Here is a 22,718-nt window from a genome sequence, read left to right on the forward strand (position 1 = left end):
AGTGAGACTTGTCACAGTCATCAAGAGAGAGACCGGTGGACAGACAAGGCTGCATGAAAAGAGCAGACACTTTGCAGTGGAGAAAGAATTTTCCCAGCCCTATTTTCAATTTTTGGAGGAACTTCTATGCTATACTCATTTTCTTGTACTCAGTAGTATGCAAGAATGCCCTTTTCTTGATATCCTTACCATGTACTACTTTTTTAAATTCTCTCATACATTACATCCTAGCCACAGTTTTCACTCCCTTTCCCTCCCCAGTCTCTCATTCCTGCTTCCCCTCTCCCCCAGATCCACCCCCTCCTTCTCCCCTCAGAAAAGAGCAGGCCTCTCAGGGACATCAACCAAATATGGCATAATATGCTACAATAAGACCAAGCATGTACCATCATATCAAGGTGACTCAGTAGGAGGAAGAGGATCCCACAAGCAGCCAAAAGAGTCTGAGACACCCCACCCCCCCCACCCCCTGCTCCCACTGTTAGGAATCCCACAAGAACACCGAGCTACTCAGCCATAACATGTATGTAGAGGATGTAGCTAGAGCTGCTACAGGCTCCCTGAACTCTGCCAGCCTCCCTGAGTCTCGGTCAGTTGATTCTGTGAGCCACGTTCTCATGGTGTCCCTGTTCCCTCCGGTTCCTCTGATCCTTCCTTCCCCTCCTCCACGGGACTCCCAAGCTCTGCCTAATGTTTGGCTGTGGGACTCAGCATCTGCTCCCATCAGTTGCTGCATGAAGTCTCTCTAGTCTTTTTTTTTTTTAATAAAAAAAGAAAAAGAGGGCCAGGCGGTGGTGGCGCACGCCTTTAATCCCAGCACTCAGCAGGCAGAGCCAGGCGGATCTCTGTGAGTTCGAGGCCAGCCTGAGCTACAGAGTGAGTTCCAGGAAAGGCGCAAAGCTACACAGAGAAACCCTGTCTCGAAAAACCAAAAAAAAAAAAAAAAAAAAAAAAGAAAAAGAAAATGAAAAAGAAAACTTTCTGAAAGGAGTGAGGTGATAACTCTTTGAGCCTTTGACTTGCTTTCTCTTATTGATTAATGACGATGAACTTCTTCGTAGATTATTGGGCATTTGGGTATCTTTAAAGTAATGCTTGCTCAGGCCCTTTGTCTCACTCAGGTTGTTACTTTTCTGCTGAGTTCCTTATGTGTTTACCACTCTGGTGGTGGAACCCGGGAGAATCAAGCCTAAAAATGAGGTGGACTAAAGTCTCGTACCATAACCAACTTTATTCAGAGCATCAGACAATTTATACTCCTGGGGTCAAGGAGAATCACATGACTAAGTGCTCATAAGTTCAAGCTGTATGTAATCACAAGGACAGGCCACACATGGTTTTTCCCTAGAGGCCTATAAAGGATAGTGTAAACAGTTAATTGAGTAACAGCAGCAAGTAATCTGAAGTAAACTCACTCCTATCTGCTACACCTGAGAGAAGCACACATTCCAAAAGCAACTCTGTGTTTTGAAGAAACTGAAGTCACAAGACTTTTGTCTTGTTTCCTTGGAGTGTTCTCATGAGAACTCAGAATTCTCCTCACATGGCTCTGGAGATTCCTGGACCGTGTTCCAACACTCCCCAACCCCCTTTTTAAAGCAGGATTCCAGAGCAGTTTTGACTTGAGATGATGTAGATAAATCTGTCATTTGATGCATGAGTATCCTATAAGCAAGCAAATTATAAACATTAGGTCAGTGAAAACATTGTGTGTAATACTCTGCCACCAAGAACAAGGATTCAAACTATGTCCAGTTTTATTGATCACATCATTATACTAACTGGAAAAATCTAGAGAATATCTTGAAAAGAGACCCATATGTATTCTGATATCTTGTATAATGTAAGTCCATGTTTGCCTTTAATAGGAACACAAATATTATGATGTCCTATGCTAATGAATGATTTCAATCCCAAGGAAAAATAAAATACAGTACCTTCTTCAGATGAATAAATGAGTCTGTTACAGTCCCAAGGTCCAGTCATAAACACAGAGTCATTAGTAAAGATAACAGGAGCTGGATCCATTCGATCTATAAGTTGAAGCAAAGGAGAATGAGGAACTTAAGACCAATACACATGCTCGGCAGCATTCACTGCAGATGCACAGGTCAATGGAAGATGAGGAACATATGACCAGTACATGTGCTCAGAGGTACTCACCGCAGATGCACAGGTCCAAGGAGGATAAGGAACATTAGACCAGTACACATGCTGAGACACAGATGCACAGGTCCAAGCAGCTAGCATTGCCAGAAAGAGATTCTCGGGTGACAAGGGCTCTGTGTGTTTACTTCTTCCTTGATGCATAGGGCCTTAATTTGGCCCCAGATGGGTAGACTTGGCTTCTGATGAGATGGTTGATATCTTGTTTTGCCCTTTAGCTGGAGGTTTGCTATCTTTCTGGTGACTTCCACTGTCTCCTCACCTTCTGCCATTGTCCTTGATGGCCCGGGGCTGGAGGAGCCAGAGAGGAATCCCAAATGTCTCAGTGATCCATCTGCAATGACAGATGTATAACCCTCCCCAGTTTTCTTCTGGAGAAGTAGAAATAGGGCAGGTTAATGCATCAGCTTGCTTATTTCCTTCTGAAAACAAACAAAAATGACAGGAAATTGTTGGAGTGTGCAGGAGTATGAGTCTGTTGCTGGAAATAATCCTACAACATAAGCAGAATCTGACATATATTTAAGGGTTTATGAATTAACCATAATAAGTGAATCAAAGGGCTGGAGAGTTGGCTCAATGGTTAAGAGCACTGGCTGTTCTTCCAGAGGTCCTGAGTTCAATTCCTAGCAACCACATGTAATGGGATCTGATGCCCTCTTCTGACATGCAGGCATACATGGAGGCAAAAAACTGTATTCATAATAAATAAATCTAAAAAAAAGTGAATCAAAACAACCAGGTCCACCTGTTGGGCTGAGGAAAAAGAAGTATTAATAAATTGATGACTATCTGGACCATGAATTCTTCCAGGACCCTTAGATGAACCATCAATACACTAAGTATCTGCCTGTGGAATGGGAGGAGGTTGGAGTCAAGTCAGCAGTTAGGATTTTATGGTCCTTGTGCTGTAAATAAATCCATCCCAAAGGTGTATCCTCTTGTGCTGTAGGAGACAATTTAGTGGGGGAAATAAGTAAGTTTAAAGTCAGTGAAGGGTCCACATGATTCACAAAATCAAATAACTAATTCTTTTCTTGCCTCTTGAGATAATATGCCAAGACTGTCCCATGCCGCTTCTCCTTCCAGAGTTTTAAATAGATTGGCTGGTGCATTAGAAATACCAAGCACCGTTCATGAGGCCCAGAGGAGCTGGAAAAAGAATTCCATTCCCCTGCCATGCCCCAGCTTGTCTAGGTTGTAAAGTTAGCTTTCTCCCGGGCTCTCCTAAGTCCTCATCAGAAAAGTTGAATAGAGTAAGTTGGTTATCAGCTTCCTCACCCCAGGCTTCAGGGCCACCGTGGGGCAATGGAGGATGTCTATCTAAAGGAGGCTGCAGTAAAGGACCCAGGGAGCTGTCAGCAGCATAGCTTTACTTTCAATTCTGACTGAAGAGGGGAAATCTTTTTTGCCTCTTTTGCCAATTTTAAAGTTAGATCATCTAGTTTATATTCATTCAAGGAATTAGCCATCTCTCCCTCATGATTAATGTCTTCCTTACCACCCTTAAATATTTGAATAACAGTCCAAATTAATCCCCTTATCACCCTTAAATATTGCCCAAGTGACCCAAAATTGAACAGGGATTTTTTTCCCCTACTATATGTGCCTTTTCAATATTATTTTGGACTCTGTCCCATACTCTTACATCTAAAGTTCCTTCTTTTGGAAACTAGGGATTGTAATCATAAACAACTTGCAAGCAGTCTAATAACTGTGATTTTAATACTTGTGCCCTCCTTTTTAAAAATGATGCACAAGCTGAACATGAGGCAAAGCCTTCCGTGGTTCCTGGCCCATCATGCTCACTCGCCTGTGAGGGCCCCACTCTCTTGTCTCTTCGCTGACCGCAGGTCCCTGATTTGTGGCACCCCTTGTTTACCACTCTAAAGGCAGTGGGACATGGGGAAATGGAGCCTAAAAATGTGGTGGACTGCATAAATAATAAATGCAATAGCCAAGCTTATCCAGAGCCTCAGACAAGTTCTATTCTGAGGGTTAAGGAGAATCACATGAGTGAAGTTCTTATGAGTTCAAGCTCCGTACAATCACAAGAACAGGCCATACACGGCAAGACAAGTTCTTCCATAGAAGCGTAGAAAGGAAAGTGTGAACAGTTAATTGAATAACAGCAGCAAGAGACAGTGAGTCATCTGAAGTAAACTCACTCCTATCCGCTACAACCGGGAGGAACACAAAAGCATATTCCAAGAACAAGTCCATGTTTTGAAGAAACTGAGGTCATAGAACTCTTGTCTTGTTTTCCTGGAGTCTTCTCACCAGCTCTCAGAACTCTCCTCACACAGCTCCCTTCCTAGAAGGCATGTCCACTCTTACGCATTTCGAGATTAGCCCCTCCCTCATTTGGGCTTTGCAGATGTATTCCCCTCCTACATGTTGTCTTTCTACTCCACTGACTGTTTCTTTCGCTGTGTTGAAGGCAGCTTTTTAGTGTGACGTCGTAACCCATTTGTCCAGTTTTACTCTATTACCCCAATTTGGAATCTGGAAAAGTCTTATAAAACCTAAGTTTGTAATTCTAGTCTGCTCTTTCAAAGTCTAGATTGGTCTGTTGTGACTTACGTAAGATGCCTAGAAACCTCCATTATAAATGTCTCTTCATGCTCACCGTATATATGTTTAGAAATGCCTCAGTGTGCGAGTGTGTCTGAGGTTCTTTGGTGCCTTGATCTTCTGGACTTCTGACAGAAAACATTTAAATGGAAGATACAAAGAATCCTAAGGTCTGGGGATGTAACGCAAATAGATGCGGTTGGGAATGCAAGAGAAGATCCGGCGGTCTGTGTTCATCAGAGCGTAGCATTGCTCTTCCTGGAGAGCCTGTGGCTCTTGCTCTGTCGCTGTGTTTACTTCCTGTGAGCTCTGCCCTCTCCAGCTGTGTCAGTGCCCCCACCCCACCCCCCACCCAACCCGACACCCCACCCCCCCTTCAATCCCCATCTTCCTGCTAATGATCGCAGCCTTCCAGGTGGGCATCTCCTTCCCTCTGCTGGCCTTCAGCTCTGTGGCTGCTTTTGCTCACTTGTGCGTGGATGGATAGGGCCCAATTTCTTATCCTCCGACCTACAGAGATGTAGTTTGACCTTTACGCTTTCCACGCCCCAGAGCAGGTCTGGAAAACTGGATTGCTCCCAGGAGCTCATCAGCCCCCTGCCCCTCAGCACGCTGACATTTCCTGGATCCCCAGTTCTCTCGGGAATTTTGCCAGCCACGTATCTTATGAAAATGAGGAGAACTCAGTTATTCTCTGGGTCACCCTGCTCCCCATCTGTCCTGTGGCTCGCCACTGCCCTCCTACCTCTGCCCTCATCTTCTGTCAGGTGGTTTGATGCAGCTCTGGTATATGTTTGGGTCACTACACTCAGTCACCGAGCTCCAGCCCACATCAGCCTGTAACCCTCAAGCCACACTCCCTGTTAACGCTGCCCCTCAGATCAGGCCTCTGCTACGCCGCCAGAGGTAAATTAAATCTTTGTTCCAGTTAAAGGCAGAGAAGTAAAATGAAGACAGTGACCTTGCTGAAACAGAAAATTCCAGGAGCCGATCTCTGTATTCAGTGCGTCTTTGATGAGTGGCATGTGCCTGACGTCAGTGGTTGTCATGGTAACTAGAGAAGAGCTGATGGTGCTGTAGCCAATGGGGGCCCAGCAACTCTTTCAGCCTGATCCCTGCTGGCCTAAAGAAAAGTGTGGGGGCGAGAGAAGCATCATGTAGGCAGAATCTGCATCCTCCTTTCCTCCACTACGCAAAGGGAGACCACAGCCCTTACCAGCGCTGAGGTTTTAGGGAGGAAGGGAGGGGGATCTCCGTCTCTAATATTATAAATTTCGGATGGACCCAATTCCTATCTGGCCACCACACTGCCAGCTCCCTCCCGGCCCCATTGTGGAAACTCAACATCCATCTCTGGTCCCTTGGCCTCAGCTGTTGTCAACACGTGGGCTCCCCATCTTTCTCTACATTAGTCTCCTTTCCTGACTCTCGCGGGGTATTTTCTCCTGCGCAACATTCGCTTTCCTTCCATCTAGAAAACAAAGACGACCAAGCATGCTGATGAATCACCATGTGTGATCGCCGAGCTGACTTAACCATGAAGCCGCCGGAGCCAGAGCCCCTTGTCCCCAGGCTTTCGCATGCTGCGCAATCCTTATGTAATCTCTCACCCTGCCGCTCTCCTCCTAACCCTCCTACCTCCCTTCTGCGGCTTTTCATTCACACTGACGTCAGTTTGCTGCTAAGCAGGTCAGTATCTTTCCAGTTACTCGCTTACTGGCAGGCACAGTGTGTATTTAATCACATCCACACAGTCATGGAGGTTCCCACTCCATGTAAGCATCCTTTGGCTTTTACATCCTCCTTCTCTCCCCTAATGTGTACTGGCTACAGTATCTCTGCTGAAAACATGGCCTTTTACTGCTCATCCGGGTCTTTGTCCTGGCTGCTCTCTCTGTCGCTGCTTCTGAGACAGTAGTGTACATACAGAATCACCCGTGGCTCTTGTTAAGATGGCGACTGCTTCCGTGGCCCCGGTGAAGCCTTGGGTTCTGCATTGCTAAGCTCAGAAGATGACACTCTTAGGGACAGGAAATACAGGGGAAGCGTCCCCTCCTCTGTCTGGTGACTCCCTAGCCTTGCCCTGTGGCACTCACAGGTAGTAGGCGCTTTCTGGTCCTTCTCTAGAGCTCCAGGCGGTCCCCTCCTGGGCATCAGGAGGAAGCTGCCTGCTGAGGTTTCTCTCCCACTGAGATGTGCCTTCTATGGGTAGCAGCTGTGTTTAGAAAGCTGTCCTTAGCACTGTGCCCAAAACACTGAAACATTACTGAATAAAAGTGGCCGAATCTGTCACTGTACCAGGTACAATTCCTGAGGCACAGCGGGATTACAGATGTGTGCTTACCACATTGGGCCCGTGTGAGCTCTGAGGACCCAAACAAGGTCCTTCAAGAAGCACTTTTTCCAGGAAGCCATCTATCTCCCCAGGCTGTCTTCCTGGTTCTGATCTATTCTGTTTGCTCCAGCTTACTAGCAAGCTGTTTGTTTTCTTTAGCAGTACAATTTTCCTGGTATAACCCCTGTTTCATGAACTTCTCCTGAGGACACACAATTAGAACTACTTAGCCTAGTCAGGATGCCAGCAGAAACAAAGAAATAATTGTGCCAGTGACTTAGTTTAGCTAATTAGGAGCCTGTGCTCCTCTAAGTAAACCACTAAAAGAAAACAATTTCTTTTTCTTCCAGCAGTTAAATGACTGACTACCTATCCTCAGGAAGGGGTAGGACTTCATGCCCCACCCCCACCCCCCAAAAAAGGGACAGTTAACTGACCCAGCCTTCTGCAGGGCTCCTGCCTCTTCCTGATGCCCACAGTTGCTAAGGGTTCAAAAGGCAGGAGCCATGTCACCCTAGAAAAGAAGTCATTAGTAGGATAATTGTTGTATCCTAACCCCCAATACAAATTAGCGTTTTGGTTGTGAGCCTAGCCTTTAACGGCTGAGCTATCCCTCCAGCCCTAAATTAGCATTTTAATAGATACTTTGCTTGAACTTTTTCATTCTACTCATGGCAAGAAAGATACATAAACTGTATGAAGATGTGCAGTGCTGGGCGGGGGTTGGGGGAGGCCCTAGCTCACACTGTGGAAAAGTTAAATGAAGCTAAGTAGGACCATTCATCAAGGCTAGCGTATAGGAAGGAATCCTTGAAACAGCGAGACTTCCAACTAGGTTTAACATCATAATCCATGGCTAGTAATGTTAGAGATAGAGAAAGGATGATCTTGGTGTTACACAAAGGAACACATGAGCAAGGCAAAGTATCCATATAAAAATGGTAAGTTGTGGCTCAGAGCAGGCTAGCAAGCACATGGGTAGCTCTTGAGATGGCTCCCATCCTTTATCCTTGCTGGATTGGTGACTCGATCTCATCCCATTGGCTGGAAGTTGATTTCATCATCTACCACAATTGGCTAATAGTGCAAAGGAAAAGGGGAGGTTCAGGAAATATGAGTCCTTGCCAGACTAACTACACATCCATCATGACCTCTACCTTTCACATACAATGAGCACAATCTTCACAGTATTCTGCAGACTTGCTATTAAAAAATATTTTATATATTATAACTATGACTTTGTCCTGCTTTTTTAAAAATAGATATTCCAATCCCCCACTCTTACAAAGAAAGAGCTGCAAATAGATTGTACACACCCTGTAGAATAAATGAGAATATGAACTGGAAACAGAAATCAGTTACTTTCTCATCTCACGTCTTTTAGATGACTGGGTCTCTACATCCATTTGAATCAGAAATTTTTGTGGGGGCCAGAAATCAAACCCAGAACCTCATACATGCTAAGCAAGTTCTCTACCACTGAGCTATGTACACGGTACTCAAAATTTCAGAAACCATAATTCTATAGACTTATTTGTACGTCACAAGCAGCAGAAAGATTTCCACTGTCTTTGAGAAGTAAATATCTACATATCAAATCTAAGTCTACTTACTTACTGGGTTAAAAAGCCCTTGACCATCAGCTGCCAGTTGTACATGCAGCTTTAATCATCTATATTTGTACTTTCATAAGTGTTCAAAGTAGTTTAGATTGGATAGACATTTACTTCATGTTATAGTGATATATATTTCACCTGTTGTTTTGAGATTGATAGATTACTTCCCATTTAGCTGCACTGACCGTCATTTAGTCTACAAATACACATATAAGGTCATTTGTATTATAAGCTGAACACACATTTAGGGAGCCTGCTTATGACTTTTACAAGTAGAAATTAAATTTTAGCTTGAGGTACTTATCAGCACCAGAGATGTGGCTTTAATACCTGACTTACATAGCTTTTCCCATTCTGTATAAACTCTTGTTCTGTTCCAACATTGATTTTATAGAAAAGCTGACAAAACTTAAGCTTTAGGACCCCCTCAATTGTTCTTCTCAGATCCCAGTAGAGACCATGACAATTTGGTATTCATTCTCTAAAAGAGGATTCTTTGTATATGGCTGTGTCTCATTGAGAACATTCTTAGAGGCACAGCAAAGAAGCCAAAGGTCACAAAACCTTGATAAAGAACAACTGTTGTGAAATGGAAAGTCATTGCATTCCTGAGAGAGGGGGGCTTCTTCCTCCAGTGTAAACTTCCACAGCTGTACTAATGGCTACCAGTGTCTTGGATAACATACCACCTTTTTCATTAAACTTTATTAAACAGGCAGATTATCATCACCTCCCAGCCTGTGTCCAAGGCATGTAATAGCAGGGTGTTAGATACAATCCAGGGTGTTAGATGCCCTTAACTTCCTTCACTAGCCCTGCTTTTTCGGGGATAGGGAGAGCTGTGGATTAGGCAAAGATCAATAGCATGGTGGGAGGAAGAAGATAAATTGGACCAGTTGGCACTCAGGCTTTGCCATCAAGTGGTCCTCCACTACTCCCTCTTCCTGCCCTAAGCTAGAAGTAGGGTGAAGTAATTGAATCCTCTCGGGGGCAATTTTGCTTTGTTTATTGAGACAGGATTTCTCTGTGTAACAGTTCTGGCTGACCTGGAACTCACTCCGTAGACCAGGCCAGCCTCGAACTTACAGAGATCCGCCTGCCTCTGCTTCCCAAGTACTGAGATTAAAGGCATGTGCTACCACTGCCTGGCTGCAATATTTTTAATTAAAAAATGTATACAATGTATTCTGATCACATTTTCCTCTTTCTCAACCCCTCCCGAATCCTCCCTATTTCCTCACTAATTTAACTCCTTGCCCTTTCTTTCTCTCTCTCTCTCAATACAAACAGAAAAACAAACAAACAAACAAGAAACATAAAGACCACACACACCAAAATATGCAAGCAAAAGATCAATAAGACCAAAAAACAACCCACAAAGCAATATGAGAAAAAAAATTACCAACATACCATTGGGTTTGTTTTGTGTTGGCCTACTACTCCTGGGCATGGGGCTTACCCTGGTGTGGTTAATATACCCAGCAAGACTCCATTAAAGACTACTACGTTTTCCTTCCTTCCAGTTGCAGATAGCTTCTTTGTTAGGGGAGGGACCCATGTCCACCTCCCCCTCTCAGTGCTGGGATAGGACGCAAATTTTAACCCTGGATTTAACAAGTCACTGATAAAAGTCTATTCCCTCTGCTCTACTTCCCAAAAGACAGGATTGAATTGGGTTTCCATGATGATGTTCACTAAGTGAACCATTTTATTAAAGCGGAAGCAGGGTAACAAGCAGGTAAGGGTGCTTCCTGCCCAGACGGAGTACCCAACAACCTGAGTTTAAGCCATAGAACCCATTTAAGTTGAAGGGCAGAACCAACTCCTGAGATTTGCACCTCCAGATGTGCACCATGGCATGCATGTATGCCCATGCCTGTGTGAATAAATGTGAACACGCACACACACAGTGCTTCCCGAATGCACGAGTCCTTCCCACATGGTTTCCTTCCGTCCGTGGTCTGTGGCCCTGGGTGAAGCCCAACTAAAAAGTGGTTGTCAACCATATCTGCAGAGAACGATGAGGAGCACGAGGAGCTGGCTTCTCTGGATAAACCTGGCTGGTACTCCCAAGGGAACGCCGCCCACCTTTATGAGCTTCTGAAGAAAATGACGGACAAGCCTGAACCCAAGGTAATTTCTGATGGAGACAGAGTCCTGGATGCCCACATGCAGATGCAGACAGTTGTAAACAAAAGCATGCCTGTAAATGGTTATGGTCAAGTATCTAGGTGGGTTATATGCCTCTGAGCATCTGCTGCGTCTCTTCTTTTTCCTCTTCTGACTAGATACACTTTTGGTAGGTACTTGGTCTTTATCTGTGACAGAGAAACAAGGATTCCAAAGAGGCCACAGCTCAAGGAAGTACATGATTCAGACACGGGATGCCTGAGAAATGGCATTCTGATAACACCTAATCAAAGAATATTTTATGCATAAAACAAGCAGTGTCTGAAATGGCAGTGACTTACCAGCTTTCCCCTGAATTGCTTGCATTTGACCCCCTGTTCACACTGTCAAGGTTGGACATTGGTGTGTGTTTACAGCACAGTTCTTTCCTCTCCATGATGTATACCATAAGCCCAGTGAGCAGGAAAAACCACTGGGTAGCTGAGCCCTGGTCCAGGCTTTCTTAGCCTCTTGAGAACTGGTCAGGGGTTCCGTGGACACAGGACCTAGATGAGGAGCCTCTGGTTCTTACCTTAACCTCACACTGTCTTCTGTGAATTGAGGGGTGTAGTCTGGAGCAGTGGGGCTTTTCCTCAGAATACCTGGGGGGCCTTCTAAACTTTACATGCTGGAGCTATTCATTCATGAGTTCTGTTTCAGCAGATCCAGGGTGAGTTCTCAGGGTGGATAAACTCTTGAACAGTGGTTATGGTATGTGTTCTTAATAACAGGTAATCCCTGTAAGTTGTCAGTTTTATTTCTAGAGGCAGATTTAATTATAGATGTGTGAAAATACACAGGCTCGCTTCTTCATTAGGAAAATCAAATAAAATTGTTTCTCATCTTCTGCCTTCCTTCCATCTTAAACAAACCTCCAGTTCAATTAGGACAAATAATTGGTCAGTCATCCATGAAATTATTTATGAAGTTTAAGTCACTTACGCCATTTTGGTTCTCGGACTCTGATGCCTGTTGAGGGCAGTTTTTCTATTTTCTGTGCAGTGGCCACCATTCTCACATCCACGCCTCATTCAGAGCTTTCTGTCTGCATCATAGGTCGTTTACTTTGGTGACAGCATGCACTCAGATATTTTCCCAGCCCATCACTACAGTAACTGGGAGACAGTCCTCATTCTTGAGGAGCTTCAGGGGCAAGAGATGGAGAAGGCTGAGGACGCAGAGCCTCTGGAGAAGAGAGGAAAATATGAGGTAAGGGTCCTGTCTGTCCTTTTCTTAGGTGTTTGAAAGCTGAAGTCCCCTTATGCTATCTTACACTAGAATGAGCTGGGAATGGTGTCATCTGCCTGTAGTCCCACCACATAAGTGGAACAAGAGGGTCCGTATCTCAGGGCTAGCCTTGGCTACATAGTGAGTTTTACCCCAGCCTTGGCTTCATGAGACCCTGTCTCAAAAAACAAATTATTCTGGTCTGACTGAATACCTTCATGTTTCTATAGTTTACGTTTGAATCGCTGTAATTTAATGGCTTCCGCCTAAGCAGATAGCTGTAGCCAACTTAGTTGTATCATCTGCTTTTAAGGACCTAGTATGTGCCATCATCATTCCATCGTGGATGCAGAGAACTGCATGACACCCCCACACACACACTTAAACCGGGGAGCTCTTGGCTGTGAGAGACAATGAGTCATTTTTTTTCAGTGGTGTAGCTGCTGCTATGGTGCCCATGTTCCAGTAAAAAAGCTCACACCCTTGCTCCTGCAAGCAGCCCTGATTATACTCAGTGACTCATTTTTTAAAAAGACGCCAAAGTCGGAGGGGACTTGTTGGGAAGAGGGAGTTCAGGGGAAGGGGGAAAGGGGTAAGGGTGTGAATATAATCCAAGTCCATAATATACATGTGTGAAATCAAGGGGAAAATAACAAAAGAAAAAATGTAATCTGTCATGTATCGCCCTGCCTAGGTTTAAAAGTAAAGGAAGCAACTGTATGTGTTTTGTTTTGTTTTGTTTTGTTTTGTTTTGTTTTGTTTTGTTTTGTTTGTTTTGTTGTGTTTTGTTTCCACATATATCTTGACATAAACCTGAGCCTCCCGCCTGATGACGTCCTGTTGCTGCGATGTAGAGCTCAGGCCTGTTGCTCTGAACAGCACAGTATAAACACCACCTCATCAGGTTTAGACACTTTCCTGCCTCCCTGTGGAGGGGACAGAACTCAAACATCTTCTATCCCAGCAGAAGGGGACATTCCCTAGAAAACTAACAGAACGCTGCCACTGTGGGAGAGTCTGTTGAGGTTGTTAAAAAAAATGTAGCTTTCCCAACCAAGTGTCAAGCACGTAATATAGAAAAGAGTCTCTCTTTCTGTTCAGAAGTTCAGAAACTTCTACAGAGGATCTGATTCACATTCCTAATGACTTTATTCAATGAGCTTTTCCAACCAAGTGTCAGGCATGTAATATAGAAAAGAGTCTCTCTTTCTGTTCAGAAAGTTCAAAAACTGCCTACAGAAGGATCTGATTTACATTCCTAATGACTGTATTCAATGAGCTTTCACAAATAAAGTTAGTTAACAGGGAATTAGCCGAATCTTCTCAAAGCTGATGCCGTGAACTGGAACACTTTCCTGCGGTGACGCATTCTGTGCTGATCAGTTCCCTTTTGCTGTTTGAACTCCATTTCTACAGTGTTTTGTAATACTTTCCAATCTAAGCAAAGTCCATCTGGAATCTGACGATCACTTCTTACCTCCCAGGATTTGTGACAGGAAACATGAGGACCGGGGACATCTGTAATGGAACTTGACAAGCTTCTGCACAAACTCCTTTTTCTAGACTCTTGGTACATCAGGTCATTATGCACGCTTCTGTCGGAGCTTGGTGACAGATGAGGAAAGAGTACATGTTAGTGATTCACAAGGCTACTAGAGTGACTAAGGAATAATATCCTTTACCTCATAAATCATAAACAAGCAGCCAGTCAACAGTCTGTTCTTGAGAGTAGGAATCACTGAGAGTCTTGGCCATGCAGCCAGCCTTGTGTTGAAGGACCAGGACTCTCTCCTGTGGCTTCCTTTGTTACTGTCCTAGGTTGTTTCTTCACTTTAACTAAAAACAAATGAAAAAGAAATTGCATACTTTTTAGAATATTGTGTCTTAAGTTTAGGTTAAAAAATAATTTACTTTTAATGCTGAGCATTTTTAACAAATAAGAAAAATAAGGTAATAAATATCCTTAAGTTAGGGAAAGCCTATCTACTGAATCCACAGTAGGAATGTGCTGTAGCTGAAGAAAATGAAGGAAGAGGGAAAATGCTTACCTGTGTAAATATATTAATTACGTGGAGACCGAGGCAGGGCCCAGCAGGGTCTCCTTCCACGTTCTGAGCTGGACAATGATATCTCTTCTTGATTACACCATGTAACAGAACTGGCCATGAGAAAAGAGGAAAAAATGTGGAATGAGCTTAAAAGGTGGTTTAGCAAATTGTCATATTTTACAGTTATATGACCATTAGCATAGAAAGAATCATCAAGGTACCAAAATTAATAGGAAAGTTCAGTCAGAATGCTGGCACCAAATTGGCATTCAAAAGCTAACAGCTGTTCTCTACAGCAGTCATAGCAACAAACTGTAGAGAGAGACAAATTATCTACACAGACAACAAAGTGAAAACTCTAGGAAGTAACCCACCAAACACATAAGACCGCCATCAGTAAAACTTAAGCTTCTATTAAAGTTTTTAAATACGAACCTACATAATTGAAGAGATATACTTAAGAGAGTATGTTAGAGTCTATTTATAAGATTGATGCAGTGCTGTGTAAAGTCCTGGGAGGATTTGGACAGGTTTTCTGCAGTTTAGAAGACTCAGCCCTCATGAGACTAAAGATATGAAATGGGTAAGGAAGCAGGGATTTTTAGCCATATTACAAAGCTTTACTAATTTTATATTCTAGTACTCATGACTTGATACCAAGTGAGCATACCTAACCCAGAATTCTAAAAGTTCCATATTATGAACGCTTTTGCTTTTTGAGTCTGACCTCACTATATAGCCCAGGCTTGCCTCAAGCTTGAAGCCCTCTTGCTTCAGCCTCTTGAGTTCCAGGAGTGTATGGATCAACTACCACACCTGGCTGGTTTCTGAAAATTTTTTAATACCAATATGATGTTGCTCAAAAATTCCAGTATTTAGAACCTTTGAATTCTGAATTTTCAGATAATGGATGCTTAAGTAAAATATATTCAAATATTCTCAAAACTGACAAATTCTAAAATCTGGGTAATCCTCCTAGCCTCAAGATGTCAGGAGGAGACATTCACCCCATATATAACAAATGTTGTATAGAGAATAGCATCCAGACAAAGTCCCTTATCAGACCACACAGGAGCCAACAGAACATTCCAGTCAGGAGTGAGAGGAGGAGAAAAGTACTCTGATCCCCTTCCTCATCCCTCACATAAAATTAACCCCTGAAGGGATTACAGACCTGAAAATTAAACCACAACTGTAATGTTTATTGAAAAAAAGTTTGAAAATATTTTTGTAACTGTGGTGGTCTGAATGAGAATGACCCTCATAGGTTTATATATTTGAACGCTTGGTCCACGGCTGCTGGAACTGTTTGGGAAGGATTAAGAGGTGTGGCCTTGTTAGAGGAAGTGTGTCACTGCAGGGGGGCTTTGAGGTTTCAAGAGCCAAAGCCGTTCTCTGTTAGCCCTCTGTGTCCTCCTCGCTACCATGCTCCCCACCCTGATGATCCTGGACTCGAACTTAACTATCAGCCCCCAATACACTCTTCTATAAACTGTCATGGTCATGGTGTCTCTTCACATCAGTAGAAAAGTGGCTAAGACAGTAACCTCACTGGAAGGAGAAGAAGCAGAAATACGGAGCTGGGGAGATAGCTCAGTCGGTGAAGTGCTTGCCTCAAAGTCGTAAGGACCTGAGTTCAGTTCTCGGAAGCTATGTTCTTAAAAAGCCAGGCTTGGTGACATGTGTTTGTAATGCCTGTGGGAGATAGGGGGTGGAGTCGGGAGGGACCACAGGGCTTGCTGGCCAGCCACTCCAGCCAAATCAGGGAGCACCAGGTTCAGTGAGAGAACCTGTCTCAAAAAATAAGGTTTAGAGAGAGCCAGTCCAGTAAGACGCTCAACATCGACCTCTACCCTGCACACACACACACACATGCACACAGAACTAAATAAATACCTACCCTTTGGAAAATCCATCCATAGAGAATCTACCTGGGAAAGAGTCTGTGGTTAGCCCTAGAAATGGACATATTTATCTCTCTGTCTCCTCAGAGAAAGCTAGAAAATATTCTTTTAGGAAAAAATAAATACAAAACAAAACTGGTAACCCAGGCATGGTGGTACATACCTTTAATCCCAGCACTTGGGAGTCAGAAGCAAATGAATGAATGAATGAATGAAGACTGATGGGTTTTTTAATTTATTTTTTTTAGTGTGTTTTTTTTTTCATTTTACATACCAATCCCAGTTCCCCCTCCCTCCCCTTCTTCTGCCCCACCCCCACACCCCCATCTACTCAAGGGTAATAAGGCCTCCCTTGGGGGGGGGGTCAACAAAGTCTGGCATACTAAGTTGAGGCAGGACCGAGCCCCTCCCCTCTGTGTCAAGGCTGAGCGAGGTATCTCACCCTAGGGAGTGTGTTCCAAAAAGGCCATTTCATACACCCAGGATAAGTCCTGGGCCCACTGCCAGGAACTCTGCCAACAGATCTAAAGCTAGTCATTTTAAACCTTTATTGATGGACTGGCTTCATGTTTCAGATATACTGAAAGCAATAAGTAAGTTTTCATGTCCTCACCCTCTCCTACCAAAAAAAAAAAACCTGAGAAAATTCCTATGAAATTGATTTTTTAATTAGCCTTCAATGTAGTAATACTAGTAATGATGGTAGGTAAATTAGAATTACTTTAACTGTAAAGAAAATATCTTATTATAGACCTTAGGATAGTTTTTAGATTGTGACAACTGACCATTAAAGAGCCAATTCTGGATCATGTCAAAGGGCACTCATAATAAGGAAATGCTATTTTCTTTGCAAAAAAGTATTAAGTTCCCAAGCTGGGCTCACCGGTTCTATAGCATTTTCCTACTTCCTTTTATCTAGTGAGTGAATAAAACACTTGCAAGAGCAGTTCACTGCAGATGCCATTTGAATCACAGTTGTTCCATTCTCTTTCAGGAACCAAAGGTAAAGCCTCTAAATTCCTTGTCAAATAAATGGGGCTCATATTTTACTGACTCAGTCTCGAGACGAGAGGATGCAGAAGACTCCTTGGTTTCTACGTGGTCCGCTAGGCGAATCAGCACCTACAGCACGATTGCGATTCCAAGCATCGAAGCGATCGCAGGTAATGGAGGAATACCTGGGAGGCCGCCTGTCCAAGACAGTAACTCTCACCGTGTTGTCTTAAAACTAGGAGTCTTCTCAAGACATTGTTACTTTGTTCCTTTACTTTTGAGATTAGAATTTAATTATATCATTTCTCACTTCCATTTCCTCTCTTCAAATCCTATCATATACCTCTCCTTGTTCTCTTTCAAATTCATGGCTTCTTTTTTCATTAATTGGTACATACGTGTGTGTGTGCGTGTGTGTGTGTGTGTGTGTGTGTGTGTGTGTGTGTGTGTGTGTGTTCCTAAATAGATCCTGCTCTGTCTGTATAATGAGTTTGTTGTTGTTGTTGTTTGTTTGTTTTGTTTTGTTTTAGGGGAAAGAGCTTCTAGATATGGCAGCCTGGGCTAGGGGACAAGGGGACACACACACACACACACACACACACACACACACACACACACACCCCTTTCTGGAGCCAACAACAAAGACTAGACACAGTTTGGAGAAATGGGATACAGGTTGGGAGAATTACCAGGACAAGATGCTTAGGAAGCCCAGTCAGATGAACCTGACTTTGGGACTGCTTTCCCCCAAAGAGTCCACTGATGTTGAGTGAACCTTTCAGTAACTCATGTAACTTCTCAGATAGGAACTAGAAGAGATAACAGGCCTGGTGAGCTCCTTCGGTCTCTGTTGTAAGGATGAATTAAGGTGAAGCCCACATTTTCACAGGGGCTGACTAGCAAAAAATCACGGTCCATCAATGGTTAATGCCTCCACATACTTGGTGGAAATGAGTACCCATTCACATTATTCTGGGTCTCAAATACTTCCTTAAAACAAGTCATATAATGTATAGTCCAGAGTGAATAATTGCCAGGAATATGAGGCTCAAAACCACAAAAATAATAACAAAAGCAGCCAACTGCAGAAAACAAAGGAATGAGATATTTTGTAAAATGTAACTCAGAGAATGGAAATTTTTAATCAAGTCTTTCCAAATCAAAATTGATTTGTAGTGCATAGACTTCACAGCTGATTAGACACAGTACAAAGTGAAATAGTTCAAAGGAGATGTGCAGCGGCTGGCAGCTGAGCTGTGTGTCAGAGACAGCAGGCCAGACAAAGCTGAAAGGAGCCAGGTGTCATGGCTGGGAAAGGGGGAGAGAGGTGGATCTTATCTGTTCTGATGTTGGAGACACTTCCTCACAATGTAACACAGTAATCACGTTCTCAGGAATGAGTTATGTCTCCTACAGAACCCTGGCTTGATTCTGTCAGTGACAGACTCCACTGCGTTGCTTACCTCAGCATAAGAAAGGCAGCTCGAAGAAGAAGTGTGATGGTCATGGCTGTGCACATCCGAAAGATGAAATCGAAAGGACTCAAATCCTGCTGATTTCTGTTGACGTCCCGAGAGCTGTTCTGTTTCTGTTATTTTACAGTGTAGGAATGTACTCATTTTGGTTCACTCCATTTAATTGTTCCAGAGTTGGGATAACATGGCTGATATGGTGTACTCATGACAGAATTGAAAAGAAAACTGCACGATAAGCCAGCATCAGGAGAAGGGAGCCTTTTCTATTCTGTTCTGAGTAGTCAGCCGCCATCAGCGACCTCCTGCAACAGAGCTGTGGCTGCATTCTTCTCGCTGACTCCATGGGCTCCGGAATCCCGAGTTTGACAGTGTTTTTAACCTTAGTTTGCCTATTCTATATCCAGATGCATGTGTGTGTGTGTGTGTGTGTGTGTGTTGTGTGTGTGTCTGTCTGTCTGTCTGTCTGTCTGTGTCTGCATGCGTATGTGTATGTGTGTTTCTTCAGGCAACATCCACCTTTCCCTTTCACAGGGCTAAAACTCACCAAGTAACCACATAGGGTAGGCTAGCAAGCTGGTCAGCAAGCTAGCAGTTGTCTATACCCGCCTCCCCAACAGTGGAATTTACAACCATGCACTGCTGCCCCCAGTTCTTAAATGTGGGTTCTGGGGATCCAACTCAGAGCCACCTCCCAAGCCTCAGGTTTATTTTTTTAATTTCTATTATTCATAGTGAGGTGTGTATAACAATATGTACACACGTGTGAATGAGTCCCATAGAGGCCAGAAGAGGGCTTTAGACACCATGGAGCTGGAGACATAGGTATTGGTGAGCTGCCGGGATCCGAACTCTGATCCTCTCGATGAACCAGCAAGCACTGTTAACCCCTGAGTCATCTCTCCAGCTCCCTATTGTCTTTTCTTTTTCTACTTTTTTTATGATTTATTTTTATTACTTTAAATTGTGTGTGTCTGTGTCTATCTGTGTCTCTGTTGGTATACACACTGGAATGCAGGTGTCCACATAGGCATCAGATCCCCTTGGAGCTGCAGTTACAGTCAGTGTGAGCCAGCTGATGTGGGTTCTGGAAAGGGGAGCCCGGGGATAGACAGCTATCTAGCTTGCTGACCAGCAAGCCTTGGGTCCTCTGTGAGAGCAATACATGTTCTTATCCACTGAGCTACCGCTCCAACCAACCCCACTTTTTAAGGTGTTTGGGGGGCAGGGCATGGAGGCCAGAAGAGGCATCGATCCCTGAAACTGGCGTCACAGATGTTCGTGAATGTGGGTGCTGGGAACCAAATTCCAATCCTCAGGAAGAGCGGCAAGTGCTTTTAACTGTGGAGCCATTTTACCAGCCTCTCTCTATATATATTTTTTTAGATTTAGTTATTTATTTATTATGTATACAGTGTTCTGCCTGCATGTATGCCTGTTTGCCAGAAGAGGGTACCAGATCTCATAGATGGTTGTAAGCCACCATGTGGGTACGGGAATTGAACTCAGGACCTCTGGAAGAGCAGCCAGTGCTCTTAACCTCTGAGCCATCTCTCAGCCCAAGCCCCATATTTCTTAATAATAACAAATCTTTGTTGTTCCCTGAAACAGCATTGCTGTTGCATGTTAATGTCATTCATATTTAAACACCCAGAATCCAGGGTATCTGATGCTTTCTAATGCTAAATGTTTTCCTTTTTACAATATCCGTGACTTTCTCTGGCATCAAGAAAGCAATATTCCCCCTTCCTATCCAACAGTAGTTTTTTTCTCATAGAGATTAACTGCTTGAGTCTTAATGCCTCTCAGTGACACCTAATAAAAAGTGTAATTTGGGCAGAGTTCTGGGGATTGTGTATAATATATATAAATGCAGTTTGGCATACATCATGTTGCAAATTTTATATATTTACTCTATACTCTGTATCCCTGGTGCCATCCTTTCTGTAGCACAAGTATCAAAATTACTGATAAAATAGAAACACTGATTTTTTTTTTCTTTTGGTTTTTGGGGTTTTGGGTTTTGTTTTTTTTTTGACACTATAATATAATTACATCATTTTCCCTTCCCTTTCCTCCTTCCAAGTCCTCCCATATATTCCTTCTTCCTCTTTCATATTCATGCCCTCTTTTCTCATTAATGCTGTTACATGAATACACACACACACACACACACACACACACACACACATTCTTAAATACATAAATACAGACTACTCGGTATGTATAATGCTACTTGTATGTACCTGTTTTCAAGGTTAACCATTTGGCACTAGGTAATCAATGATGTGCTCTTCCCTGGTGAAGACTGTGCCTCCCACTCCCAGCATTCCTCAGTTATCTGTAGTTCTTTGTGTGGAAGCTTCATGGTCATTTCCCCACCCACTTGAATCTGACTATTATTGTTGTCCTTGTTCTGATCATGAAACACTGCATTTTAATCTAATTATATTTATGAAAGGAGTTTGGTAAATAACAAAACAATCATTTTTTTTCCTTCCCTCCCTCACAGAGTTACCCCTGGACTACAAATTTACAAGATTCTCTACAAACAATTCAAAAACAGCTGGTTACTATCCATTGGTCCATTAAGACTTGGGTTCTCAAGATACAGACAGCAAAATAATATTTACTGAAAAATGAACCAACTATATGTGCAGCAGACACACTGTTAAAAAAAGTTAATTTTCAAAAAATGCAAATGATTTATAGGAACAGTTTTTCAGTGAAAATTGACCAAATGGGTACTTGTTAATCTGTTTTTTTAAAATATATATAATTTTATATAAATAATTTTAATGTTTAGCAGTTCTTGTTATAGTAAAATTTTTAGTACCCTAAACTGAAAAAGAATATGTTTAATATTTTCTATACTAGTAGTTTTGAGGATTCTCCCAAGATGATAACAAACACCTATGCAAGAGTATATTTATAAGTCTGCCTAGTCCAGCATTTTCCAAAGCCTGGTCCACAGACTGATAGCAGAGCAACATAGAACTTGAAAATGCAAATTTGAATGCCTTGTTCCAAACCTCCTGAATCAGACACTTTGGGAGTAGGGCCCAGCAATGGCTTTTAAACAAGCCTTCCAATGAATGTGATTCTCAATTGTGATTTGAGACCTAGTGAATAAACTCTGTGCTCCAAAAATAGATTTGTATAGTTAAATACAGGTGAATATTCATATCTTTGATATGTCCATTTCAAAAAGTATAACCAGAATGGATAGCCAACACCAGAGTCTAATGAAACTCAGTCCTTTTTCCAAGCTACCAAGCTTTTTGCTATTTCTTCTTTTCCCAAAATACATAAAGAGACATGATTTCTTGAGATGATAGAGCCTTACTCCTTAGTATTAATTTCCCCCCTTAGGAAGAAGTTAGATTTACACCTGTTAAACTGAGTTCCAGGTTTGTCCTTGGGAAGAGAGGAGGAAATGGCTGAAGGCAGCACTATTCAGAGCTGTATCAGTCCAGTTCAGCTCAGGTAGGTGTGTTCTGGACGGTTCCCTGAGCTGTGTGAGTAGCATTTGCATCAGATCATGTGCACACAGGATGTTTGCCTTCGGTTGATGGAAGTTCCTGGGTCCTCTTTTGCCTGTTAACTTCACTGTCCATAATAGACAAGACTAGAAAACATCATTTTTTGTGGAATTTAGCTTATTAACATATGCACTGAAAAACTATTTTCTTAAAATGTGTAAATGTTCAGATAAATCCCAAGTGTACTATGAGGGTGTTTCTCAGGGTAATTAAAAGGATAACATTTTTCCTTATCTGTATCTTTGATGCTGATCAATAAGTTTACATAAACAGTGATGTATTTGATCTCCAAAATGTCGTTGGAGTGTTTGTTATGCTGAGCACGCACAATCCAGCTTAGGGCCAAATAAAAGATGGTATCTATTGTATGCTTTAGTAGAGGTTTCACTTTGCTTTAAAATAAAACTATTTTTCCCTATGGGTGTTTCTTGTGTTAGTGAAAAGAAAGCTTTTTTTTTTTTAACATTTGTGTGTGTGTGTGTGTGTGTGTGTGTGTGTGTGTGTGTGTGTGTGTGTGTGTGTTTGAGTGTTTGCGCACGCGCAAGAGAGAGAGAGAGCGCGCTTTCTCTCTACCATGTGTGTCCCAGGGATTAAAATCAGGTCATCACACTTGGAGCAAAGTGCAGTTACCCACTGAGCCTTCTTGTGGCCCAAGACTGTGTTTCAATGCTC

At 42.9% G+C, this 22,718-nt stretch overlaps 1 protein-coding gene across 4 annotated transcripts in view; it reads left to right on the forward strand.

Annotated features, from left to right (window-relative positions):
• Nt5dc1 (5'-nucleotidase domain containing 1) overlaps window positions 1-22,464 on the forward strand; it is a 115,366-nt gene extending 92,902 nt beyond the window's left edge. For all 4 annotated transcript variants that reach the window (XM_016002803.3, XM_016002802.3, XM_076552443.1 and 1 more), the window contains 4 exons: window positions 10,706-10,824; window positions 11,917-12,069; window positions 17,034-17,202; window positions 21,017-22,464. In XM_016002803.3, coding sequence (XP_015858289.2) covers window positions 10,706-10,824; window positions 11,917-12,069; window positions 17,034-17,202; window positions 21,017-21,096 — 521 coding nt within the window. In that variant the 3' untranslated portion in view covers window positions 21,097-22,464. The remainder of the gene's footprint in view (window positions 1-10,705; window positions 10,825-11,916; window positions 12,070-17,033; window positions 17,203-21,016) is intronic.
• Window positions 22,465-22,718: the final 254 nt, after the last annotated feature.

The sequence above is a fragment of the Peromyscus maniculatus genome, chromosome 16, assembly GCF_049852395.1.
Source record: "Peromyscus maniculatus bairdii isolate BWxNUB_F1_BW_parent chromosome 16, HU_Pman_BW_mat_3.1, whole genome shotgun sequence".
Taxonomy (NCBI): Eukaryota; Metazoa; Chordata; class Mammalia; order Rodentia; family Cricetidae; genus Peromyscus; species Peromyscus maniculatus.